Here is a 13,108-nt window from a genome sequence, read left to right on the forward strand (position 1 = left end):
GTTATCACACAGATTGATCGATATGAAATAACTAAGAGATGACACAAGGGTATTAGAAGGAAAATGCTCAAAAATATAAAATACTTTTTAATTAGTTAATGCAAATAATAGTTCACGTGAGCATTTGTCTTTAAACAAGGAAATACAATACATACAACTAAAAATCCACTGTTAAATTTGGGGGTCTGCCAGTATGGGCAAATAACAGCCATTTTGCTGGTATATTGGTTATCAGTGCTTTTTTTCTGGGGGGGACGCAGAGGTACACATACCCCTAAACATTTTGTGAATCTAAGTTTGGCCTCATTGAGGGGCAGTATTTCAATATGAGTAGGAAAATCAGAGTACCCCTAAACATTAGAAAAAAGCACTGTTTGTTATAATACCAGGTCTTCTACAAATGGATCAGACTTGTACAGCTTGTACACAAAATGGAAAAGTTCCTCAGCAATGAGCTGCAGCTTGCCAGGTGCTCAACAGCACTTCTGGATTCTGATTTGTTTTTTGTAGTCTGAGATACACAACAAAGCCTGGACATTTATTGCTCCCTTTGTATATTGGCATATGTCGCCCTTAGGTTGCGTTTAAGTCTTGGAAGGTCACAACTTTCACAAGCCTAGCTTAGCTGGCTTCATAATGAAACACACTGGGAGGAAAATAGGCAAATCCTATGACTGTTGATAATATTTGACCAGGCAGCCCCAAACTTGGCCCTCCAGATGTTTTGGGACCACAGTTCCCATCATCCCTGACCACTGGTCCTGTTAGCTAGGGATGATGGGAGTTGTAGTCCCAAAACATCTGGAGGGTCGAGTTTGGGGATGCCTGATATTTGACTAACCTATAAAAAAGAATAGCACTTTTAAAATTAAACAATAAAAGTCTTACTTTTACAACACAGATGGGAGGCAATATAATTGTAGTTTTTTTTAAAAAAGAATTTATTCTAATTAACATAAGTTGCAAACCCTACATATGAAGTAGCCAAAAAGTAGGGGTGATCATGACACATCAGTAGCCCGTTTACCATAGCTGCCAAGTTATCCCTTTTTAAAAGGGATTTTCCCTTATGCTGAATAGGTTTCCTCGCGAGTAAAGGGAAAACTTGGCAGCTATGCCGTTTACTCCATTGTATTGTAGCACACATTCAATTCAGACTTAGTAGAGATTGACACCAAACTGATACCTTGGCCAATGACTCCGCCCTCACTATAACAAATTGAATAGTTTTCATGTACAATGTTAGTTTCTGCTCTTGATGTGAACAGCTGCAGTATCCTTGGCCATTTGATGGTTCAAATCAAAAGCCAGAGTGCCTTGAATTCTATGCCTTGGCCTGTTGGGTTGTAGAGTCTTTATTATAACTGCAGCATGTCAAGGAAAGGATATACATATGCCAGCAAGCCACTGTCACTTTGCTTTTACCTAATTTGCCAAGGTTTCAGAATATTTCAGGAGCAGTTTTCACCACTACACCAATCTCCTAAAGCAGCACAGCAGCTAAGATAGCATGCCGAGAGCCAGGAAATCCTAGGTTCAAATGCTGTATTGGTAGTAGCTTTAGGCAAACCACTCTTGTTGCTTTAGTCCTCCATCTATGTCACATAAATAATAATAATATCTTATAGCATTGTTATGAAGTTTATTGAAATAAGCGCTCTTTGAACAGTGCCATTCTATACCGGTGGAATCAGTATGCCCAACTGATTTAGTCACAGGCATGCCTATATAGGACTACACCTTAAATGCTGCTTTTGTTGTTAGTATTAGTACTATGCCATACAACACTGCCCTAGGATTGCTCAAGGTTTCTGCACAGTCTCTCTCTTGTTGCAATCTCATCCAAGAAATAACTCTCATCCCAGACCTCTGAACTTTCAGGAATGGGTCCCTTATGTATCAAGCTGCACAAGCTTATGGCCTGCACTTTCTCGGCCTGGAATCTCTGCTTCTGTTGCAAATTGAAATGCTGAATAAAGACTGACCATGAAAACATCATGGTAGCCCTGCTCCTGGTCTCCCCACCAACATCAGCCCACTTCCAATTAGGGCTTCTTCCACACATTTCAATAAAAGAAAAACAAGAACACGGCACTCTTTTTCAGATTAGGCCATTATATTTAATTTATTTAATATGTGCTAAATAACAAATAATAAAAATACTGAAATGCTGTGTGTGATAATTCAAGTGATGTGCATTTCAGAATGGAATACTTACAGGGTCCTGATCTTTGGCATATGGTTGAAGCTGGTGAGAGGAATGCGGGTGATGTTGTTGTTATTGAGGGTACTATAGAGAAAAGAAAAGAAGCACAATCATTTACATTAGTTTGAAAATGCTATTTACAAAACTAATTACAATTGGTTTGAAAAAAATAGCACAGAAACAATTTCAACATATTGGTAGTTAAAAAGGTGTTTCTATTGCAAATATGAATAAGTGCATCCACACAGACAAAAAATCCTAACTCATATTAGTAAGGTAACAAAAAAAAGCACAATGCTATTTTAGATTGAAATTAAAGCCTTCTGTTGATATCCTCCACCGTGACTATTTGAAAGTATGGAGTTGGATGTAATGCTTATTTGGCTTCTCAACAAATAATTACCTGTTTCTCATATTTTAAGACATACCCATAAAATAAGCCATAGCAGGATTTTTAAGCATTCAAGGAATATAAGCCATACCCCGAAAATAAGACATAGTGATAGGCGCAGCAGCAATGCCGGCCGCGGCAAGAGGAGGAGGGAAAAAAATAAGACATCCCTTGAAAATAAGCCATAGTGTGTTTTTTTGAGGAAAAAATAAATATAAGACATGTCTTATAATATGAGAAACACGGTATATGGAAAAAATATATAGTTTCCGGAAGAAGCAACTCCATATGCAGTGTGCACAGCCTACCAAAGCGTGCCTGAATTGTTATCGCACAGAAGGGGTGCATAGTGGAGGAAGTGCTGGTCATTGTATTGGCATAGCAAGGGTCATCTCATTGCTGCTAGGTCAAGCTGTTATGGGTTTAGGGCTAATGGGATTTTACTTTCCTCATGAAGTTCCACTTCTGTGATGGGTAAATTTTTATAGGGAAAAGGTAGGAGAGCTTTGCATGGTGAAACATGAACGAAGGTGTGGGGGAATTGTTTGGCAGGGCTTATGGTACCCCACACTATTCAAATGTATACCTGTATAGCTGTGTCTGGTGTGAAAATCTAACCACATAATGGGTTTTACCGACCTAGCCACTATAGCTTATATGTACATACAAATGTATTATTTGGTTTTCTATATCACTGCAAATTGTTCACTTAATTAAAATGTATAATTTTACTGAAGAATCATCAGCGTAAATATAATAAATACCAGTTGAGGCCATGTTTATTCTGAGGTGCATAAAGAGCAGCTACTAGTAGCTGTTTAAAATGCACTTCTTATAACCTATAAAGCAGAGCTTCTTTGATATGTGTAATGTATGTTGGAAGATAATATACCAGTTTCAGGACAGCTTCAGGACAGCTTATCTCCCAGAGTGTTGTTGGAAATTGCATTTTGCTATGACTCTGTATATGCACTCCTGAAACCTGTACAGTGGTACCTCTACTTACGAATTTAATGCGTTCCGAACGCACATTTATAAGTCGAAAAAAAATTGTAAGTCGAATCCCATAGGAATGCATTGGGAGAAAAAATTCGTAAGTAGAAGCAACCCTATCTAAAAATTCGTAAGTAGAAAAACTCCTATCTAAACCGCATCCAAGATGCCGGACGGAGCTCCATTTGTAAGTAGAAACATTCGTAAGTAGAGTTATTCGTAAGTAGAGGTACCACTGTACCGAAGCTCTGAAAATTGCAGTTACACATGCAATCCATAGTTCAAGGTTCAGTACTGTCTTGTCAACAGCCTAGTATTCAGGGAAAGTATAATCCTTATAATTTGGCTACTGAAGCAGGGTTTGGCACTTAAAGGCTGCAATCCTATACCTGGGAGGAGGTCCAAATGAACTCAATGGGGCTTACTTCTGAATAGACATAAATTGGATTACACTGACAAAATGACTTTTGGCAAAGTGATTCTGCACGTGGGTTTGTGGAAAAAGTTATAGAACCAAATCAGTTGCACTTTTTTCTGGGGAGGAATCAGTGAGCAGAATATCTGATTTCTCTTTGGTCCTGCTTAATTCCTGGAAAATGTATATGGTTATTAAACCTGATCTGGCAGAGTTCTTCAACCTGTATGGAATAACAGAGTAACTTTAAAAAAGAATAATCTCACAAATGCCAAATATTATGTTGAAAGACGACAGGTACTGAAAAGGTCCCTTCAGCAATGAATATTTCTATTTTAACATAAGGTTACAGAGAAGGGAAAGAAACATAAGTCCTGAAATTATGGCTAAAATAAAAATGTAATATAGTATTCCTGTTCTCCTCTCTTAGTAAACCATCTACTCATAAATAAGTCCCAATATTAGCAGCTGGAAATATTAATTGTTTTTTCCCCTCTTGCTGTAAATCACTCAGTAGCACTGGGGGCACGGGTGGCGCTGTGGGTTAAACCACAATCCCCATGACGGGGTGAGCTCCCGTTGCTCGGTCCCAGCTCCTGCCAACCTAGCAGTTCAAAAGCACATCAAAGTGCAAGTAGATAAATAGGTACCGCTACAGCGGGAAGGTAAATGGTGTTTCCGTGCGCTGCTCTGGTTCGCCAGAAGCGGCTTTGTCATGCTGGCCACATGACCTGGAAGCTGTACACCGGCTCCCTCGGCCAATAACACAAGATAAGCGCCGCAACCCCAGAGTCAGTCACGACTGGACCTAATGGTCAGGGGTCCCTTTACCTTTACCTAGCACTGAAGAACAGTAATGACCGATCAAAATTAGATAGATGCCTAGTGTCATAAAGTTTAGGCAACAACTGAGGATGTTTTTAAGCAGACTTTCCCTGAGGTATGACCCAGTCATTTATGGAATATTAATTGTACATCTGTTGAAACGGCTTTACTGTTTTTGGTCTTTGTGGGAATGGTTCTATTGTTTATTAGAATTGTACTTTTTCTACTGTCCATTGTATAACCAGCTACACAAACACGTGCTATCCCATTTTTTTGAGTAGTCTAATATCATGGCACAATGAAAATATCAGATTCTATCTGTCTGACATTAACCCAGAAGTAACTATGTACAAGGATGGCTGAGTTTTTGTCAATAGGCTCTCTTAGAATAGTGGATGGCACAATTTAGTGGGACAAAATCCCAATGAAAATCCTTGTCATTATATATTTTACATGGCTGTTTATTTATATATGTTTTAAATTTTTATATATGGATGCTTTATGATGGCCTATACTTGTAATGTCTAATAAGGGTTTGGCGAAGTAAGTAAGCCCCTTAGAGATGAGGATTGATTCTGCAAACTCAAAAAGGTTAAAGTTAGCCGAGGACACAAGACACCATATGATTCAGTCCTCCTGCAATTTCCCAGACTGCCTGCATAAGTGTCCCCTCTTTTCTGTGAAACGAATGGGCAAGGCTCCAGAGAGTCTCTGTAGCAACGAATATAAAATTTTAATTGTGAAAGACTGAAGTTGTAATCCTAAATACACCTTCTAACAAATGCCAGTAATGTGCCCCGTGCCCCTAGTTGGATTAAGTGACACAAAAAAACTGCAAGCATACATGAGTACTGCAATTGAAATAGCCGTATGACTTTCTAATAATAAACATTTTACAACATCTTCCTGACATTGGATTTATTCTAAGGCAGCAATAATGGGCTAGAATTAAATTTTACAGCTATGACATCAGAAAAGCTATGGTATAAAAGCAACGTTATTATTTTTATTGTCTATATTAAACAAGGTGACAGGTGACAATATTAATAGATGTGTAATTTTGTGCTGAGTAAAATAAGTATACAATGAATTTATGGGCACCATTTTATCATATAAACCTTTATTAATAATAGCTAAACATCTGTCCCGTGCTACAGCTTCTGTGGCAGAAATAGGTTTGTGTCCTCTTAGCATGAATGAAAGATTCACTGCAAGTCTTATTCTCAAGGGAAATGGCTTTGCATCAATAAAAAATGCATGATGTTTTCTTGTTACACTGGTTTTGAATGGATATACATTTGGAGAATGTACTTTCCTCACTAAAGCATTTTAGTTTGTGTATATAATATAGACTGATTTTCTGTTACATTTTATTTCTAAAGCCAATTACCACAAACAACTAATCAAATTGACAAATGATATGGTAGATTATATTTTTGATTAGCGCTTATTCAGCACTAATGAGCATCTAGTGTAATTACCAGGGGGCTGTTAGCCATTCAAGCCTCTGGATAATAAGTACCAGGCTTATTTCTGTATGGCATTTGGCTTTACTACAGCCTTCAGCGTAATTCTAATCGGTAAAGAAATACACGAGCCCAAGGGCTTTGCAGCGCAGAGATAATACATACACAGACTGTGCACAGACTTCTTGCCTAACTATTCATCTCTCTGTATCTGTATGTATATGCTATTTTCTAGGATTATCTGTCATATTTAGAAAAGTGTCAAAGAAAATTATTGTCATTCTTAGAAGAATGACACAAGTTTTTTTTGGAGGGGGAGCATTTTTCCTTACATTCCTATTAAAAAAAAATCAACAATGATCCATCCACTCATTTGCTAATGCTCCCATTGTTACACTTTTGCACTTGTGCACATATAGCTCCACAGAGAATAATCTTTAGCATTAAGTTTAAGCTTTTTAAAAAATAAAAAAAATCACCAATTACACCAATATGATTCGACTACATGATCCTTGGAATCCCTTCCAACTTTACAATTCAATGATTCTACAATCATTTTATTTTGCAACAAGAGACATATAGTATTTTAATAGCCGGCACCCTTTATCTTTTTAGTCTAGCTAAAAAGTGTGTGTGTGTGTGTGTGCGCGCACGCGCGTGAGAGAAAGAGAGAGGGAGAGGGAGAGGGAGAGAGGGGGGGGGAGAGAGGGGGAGAGAGAGAGAGAGAGAGAGAGATGAATGTAGTTCTGGAACCATGACACAGACCTTTGAGGCTGAATGATTAGTTACAACAATAATGGTACTACTAACAAGTGTTACATTTCCCTCTGTCTCCTTCAATTAGATCACTGCTATACCTCAGTGTCATTTCTGGAAGAGGTGTGTGTAAGTCCACAGAACACTATGTAATTGACTCCAACAGTATTATCTGTGTATCTGGGTGTAAAAGGAGTGTTCCACAACTCGCAGGAACTAACTTTCATGCCTCTTGTCATTTACTACCAAATATTAATTCAGTTTAATATAGTGGAACAAGAATTCTACACAATGCAATGCTGTATTGATAGTAAAACACTACTACTTGATATATGTTCACGGGTACCCCAGATAACAATGCAGACTTATCTAAAAGGAATATGCATACCTGACAAACAGCCAGCAGAGAATCTTTATTCAGTACACACACCACACTGAACCAATGTATTGTGACCAAAAGCACCACAGTAAAAATAAATGTACATTGATTTTACTGTGGTTTCTTCCCTTAGGACAGCTGTAGGGATCTAGATGGTGATGAACTACAACTCCCATCAACCCCTGCTCCTTAACAGCCCCACACTGAAGGTTGGAGCACAATATGGATGAAGTATAGGCATGTTGGTTTATCAATGTGACTGGCTGCTAGGCACCAGCTGCTCGTTTTTAAAAGTGCACCTCTTTGGAGATGTGGTGCAGTTTTGGCAGAGGAATAGTCTGGGCTGGGATATTGTTCAGCATATGTGATTGGGGCTTATAGGTCACCCCTCATTAACAGTTCAATGCAAAAGCTCTGGTCTAAGCTAGTATGACTGAGAAAAATGAGGGCTGGAAAGGAAATTAACATTTTGAGGACAGTTAATTGAATGGTAAATTGTCTTTTACAAGCCCTACGTAAGGAATGAAGTTGTGCTGGGGAATTTATTGTGCAAATAAATAAATAAAAATATTTACGGTACATATGGGTCAAAAATGCAGGATTTGGCTGTCAGAATATAAAATGCCTGCTAGGTCAGACCAAGGTCCATCTAATATAGCAGTCTGTTTTAATAGCCAGATGCTCCTGGAAGTTCACCAGCCAGGCATGAGGGTGATGGCATTCCCCTATCGTTTGTCTCTAGCATCTGGTATATCAGTGGTGTCCCTAAACATTTAGCTATTACAGCTAATAGCCCTTGATAGACCTATCTTCCATAATTTGTCTAATCCACTTAAAACATCTAACCAAGCAAACAGCCACCATCACACCTTGCAGTAGGGAATTGAGTAAATTGTGTGAAGAAACAACTTTGCTTTATGAGGCTGTGTAAATATTTTTTTGTTTATGTCTGCAAACATGGCCAATAATTGAGGGGTAGCAGAGAGAGGAAGTCAAAAGGTGGCATGCCATGGCACTCCAGAAACATTAATAGGGAGTAAATGTCCCACCTTTCTATTTATCATGCCTAATGCAGCTAATGTTGCCACAGGGCTGGCAATGGGACTCAGGCACAATATGCAGATTTAAACTGAAATATGCAGATTTAAACTGAAACAAGGATCAACCAGATTGCTAACATTAACTGTAAACAGTAGCCTCTTTCCTATAGATATAGCAACTCCTGAATTGGGATTTATATCTAGGTCATGGCATGTGGCGGAACGGTTAAATATTTTTCCAACACCCCTGTGGTCTGAGATAGATAAACCATCACCACCACAGTTCCTATTTCAAAATTGTAAGCTCCTATTTAAATAGAAGAAACAGCAAACCACATATTGAATTTAACTTGCACTTCAACCCTACTTGAACACTATGCTAATGAGATTAGGGGCTTGACAAAAAATCTCTTCCCCAGCGAGTTCTTTATATCATTAAGAGCAAAAGGAATGTAAACATGTTTGATTCTTTTAGTTAACATTTTCAAAGCTGACATTTTCTTAGTCTGCACCAAAATTGCTATTGCTTCTTGTTGTTCTTAGAACTTTGATCCTCCAAGCGCAATGGAAACTCCATTAAGAGCATCCCAGATATATTTCCCATCCAATTTCATTGCCTTCATTTTTCCAGGGAAAATAAGAGAGTAGGGTGGAAGGGTGAAAGCCTTTTCATCAACTCTGCTTTCATGAAATGACTCATACAAGCAGATTTAAAGATAAAGAATAGCATATTGGAAATAAGAAAAGTCTTTTGAAGTTTCTGGTGGTTTCCTGTTTGCTTTGTGCATGTGTGAGAAACACATAAACTCTTATATGATTCAATTTAACAATATTAGTCCACAACTCTTGTGCAGGGCACACTAGTACAATTCTATTTAGCGAAGAGGCCTGTCGAATACTCAATGTATAACTACTAGTAAGGCTGTATTGAAAATGTCTTCATTCAGAACAGAGAATGAAATTAATTTAATCATACTCATTCTTCAAACCTCAGTTCTAGTTCAAGACCAGGAGAAAGCACACATCAATCCCACCAAGCAGTCCCATCTCCAGAACAAAAGACTGGAGGACACCTATCACCACAATAGCTGTTTTATGTTAATAAATTCCTTGAATCATGCTTTCTAATGCATGACTGGAAAAAATCTGCTATTTTTATCCTAAACTATTATATGTTGATTCCAAAACACGATGTTATATATGCCTGGGTTTCCTTAGGTAATATAGCAACCACTTACCAAATGATGACTTAACACTGTCTAGATCAAAGCTTTCCAAACTTTTCATGTTGGTGACAGATTTTTTTTATACATGCATCATTTTGCAACACAGTAATTCAGTTTTACTAGCAAACCAGAGTTAAACTAACCCCTTTCAAACCCCGGGAGAAGTGCGGGAAGCATTCATGTGACACACCTACACACTGCCGCCAGCACATGTCTCACAACACACAGTTTGGAAAGCTCTGGTCTACACAATCACTTGGCAGACCAGTAGTCTGTAATAATTACAGTGTGGTGTGCTGCCAAATAAAAAGGAGAAATGTTACCATATCTCTGTACTCCACCAGAAAGCTGAGGAAAATGGATAGTGGTAAAATTCTCTTCACCATGTGGCATGACGTTTAGAGATGACAAGCTCACGAAGTGGCTCACCACCTGTGCATCACTTTGAGTTACCCAGTTAATAAATAGTTGTCTCTATTCACCCATGGTTTCCCAAGAACTCTGTGTATCATAATGCAGGTATAGTTGTTTAAGGCTCCAGTATTATTGATCAGTTTTTACTTATTTGAACATTACAATGCTACTCATTTTGTATCAGTTATGCCCAGTAGTTTGCAATAGGAAACACAATCTAGATCAATAAAAAAATGCAATAATTAAATACATATATTAGGATAAAAGATGGCAGCCCAGACTAATCTAAGAGTGGGAGAAAACCTATAATCAAAATGGAATTACAGTATATTGACAAAATGCAGTCAAATAGCAAGTAGGTTTGAACAGATACAGAAATGGCAAGAACAGCAATTTTGGTGCATATTATTAGAAAAAACAAAAAAGCCTACATTGTAAAATAGTGACTGAACAGTTTTTGAAACTGAAATTACACAGATTTATAAAGTTCTCAAATTACGAATCTTGGCAGCTTCCAATAAAATTGCTCTGATTTAGTAAAAATTATTTTGTGCTCTATTAATAATAATAAATTAATTAGTAGTTATCCTAATATTACTCCATTATCTCAGCACACTTAAAGCAGTTTAATGTGAAATGCTGTGAGATGTAGAGTTCACATGAATTTAAGTCTATAGTTCTGTTTTGCTTTGTTTACTGAAAAAGAAACATGTATCCCTTCCTGGGGGAAAAGAAACAATTATATTAAATTCCCACAACTTCTCCACTATGTAAAGAAGAAGAAGAAGAAGAAGAAGAAGAAGAAGAAGAAGAAGAAGAAGAAGAAGAAGAAGAAGAAGAAGCTGACATTACAGTTATCATTTTTCACAGATTAGTATTACTATACATGAGCATAACATAATTAGATCCCATCTTCTGTATTTGGGAAAATCTGATTTCTGATTTAAGTACTGGAAATGCCTGCCCAGTGCTTCATTTCATTATGAAAAAAGAAAGGCGGAAGGTAAATTCTAAGCGCCAAGAATCACCAAAATGCTTGTGTGTTATTTTTTTAATACTAAGCTTTTGTCCTCCAAGAAGTGCAAAATTTAAGCTCTTGCAAATATTCTATGCATAACTGTCTCTAGCAAATGTGAGAAAGCCAGTATGACAATACCTTTTTTCAATTAATTAATGCTTTCTCCATAAAGCGCTTACATTTCACTGTCTGAAATGTATTTAAGGATTATGGAAATAATTCTTAAATTTTAGCCAAATTAGCATGGCATGGGATAGAATCCAATGCTGATCCAGTTGTAGCATCTGCTACTGTAAAAAATAAAAATAAGAAAAGGTATTTTTTTTGACAATTTCCCCCTCAGCTGCACCTCTGTGCTATCTTCCATGCTGTTCTGGAGGGTTCCCTGCAGTAGAGGAAGAATACAGTAAGTGAAAATCACTTTTGCTTTTCTTAAGTTAGTGGACATCTCTGCTGCATCATAATACATTCCATGTGCAGAGTGGCAGCATTTGATTTCATCCTTACTCTTTGTTCTGACTGCTGCAAAATGGAGGATGAACCTTGAGAATTTTCAATCCCTTTTTAAAAATTATATAAAACTGGTGGCGCCTATGTATGGTAGGGAAAAAATGCTGTGGCAAGTACTCCAAGGTCAAGATATTAAAACAAAATAAATGCTGGAGTATTCAAGAAGAAAGCAAACTCTATCCCAGAAGAAAACTAAGAAAACAGACTTACCTCTTGCTTGCCTGAAAATTAGGGATAATGATGATGATGATGATGATAGATGTATGTTTGAAATGTATACTTAAAACTTATTGTGCCAGGATACCGAGTGTAGAGAATATCTTAGCAGTTTATATTCAGAGTAAGTTAATATATATTTTTAAAATTTCAAAACACACAGCAAAGAATCATTCATAGCTATTAAGCGTATACAATTTACCTCTAGAAAATTATCAGGCCAGCCCTGGATAATAGCTGCATAAAGAAACTGGTTGCCTTCTTATGTGCAGCGAAAGACAGCAAGAGTGGTTTTAAGACTTGTTCAGAACAATTATGACCATATCAGTGAAAGTATTCATCTTCTTCCAGAATTGGCACTGATCCAGCTGCTGCCCTGCAGCCAAGTGTCGCATTGCGGCACACAACATACTCCTAATGTTGTGTCTATTCTCTCCATTTGACCACTAGGGGTGTTTAAGGGCAAACAACGAGGTTTTAAAAGCCCCACTAAAAGCTCTGCTAACAGAATATGAGGACAAGGCAGAACAAATCTACCCTCTTCAACAGTTTGCTCCTACTTGTACGATTCTAGCTCCAGCCCAGAGAATTGTTCAAATTTAACTCTGTCAAGGAGAAGCAATGGGAAATATGATATTTTTGACTCAACCAAGTATGTTACACATGCAATTTTCTCTCCATACCAGTACTTTATGTAGTTAAATAATTTGTTAAATTATTAATCCAACAAGGAAGCAACAGCCAACATAAATCAAATCTCAATGTTTGCAAAATACACTATAACACTGGTGGAAAGAAGGATACCATGTCTCAATGGAGACTCGCACATTCAGTCTCTGGCGGAAATATTAAGATCAGTAGCATGCCTTTAAGTGCATTGAGTCTTGGAAGGCACACATATCACATGTTAACAGCTATCTAATGGTAGTAACAACACTCATCACAGAGTTTGTCTTTATTCACAAAACTCTGATATTATATTACTGCCTTAAAACGGTTCAATTTCAAAGGCTGAAAATTTTATTGGTCACCATTACTTTCATAAATTTATTGCAAAAATGAAGAAATCAGGTACAGTTATGGTGACTGAACATGGAGCCAAACTGAGTCAACCTGTCAAAAGCAGATCACTTTATTCTCTGTCTTTCTCACAGATTCACATATACATAAACAAATAACTCCTGTGAATAATCTGCATTAAAATCTGCATAAAATACTTCCAGATTCACAAACTAAGAGATGAAACATCTATA

At 37.4% G+C, this 13,108-nt stretch overlaps 1 protein-coding gene across 2 annotated transcripts in view; it reads right to left on the minus strand.

Annotated features, from left to right (window-relative positions):
• Positions 1–13,108, minus strand: part of SLIT3 (slit guidance ligand 3) — a 409,547-nt gene that overhangs the window by 136,999 nt on the left and 259,440 nt on the right. For both annotated transcript variants that reach the window (XM_035105175.3, XM_035105174.3), the window contains exon 7: positions 2,219–2,290. In XM_035105175.3, coding sequence (XP_034961066.1) covers positions 2,219–2,290 — 72 coding nt within the window. The remainder of the gene's footprint in view (positions 1–2,218; positions 2,291–13,108) is intronic.

The sequence above is a fragment of the Zootoca vivipara genome, chromosome 2 (genome assembly GCF_965207765.1).
Source record: "Zootoca vivipara chromosome 2, rZooViv2.hap1.1, whole genome shotgun sequence".
NCBI lineage: Eukaryota > Metazoa > Chordata > Lepidosauria > Squamata > Lacertidae > Zootoca > Zootoca vivipara.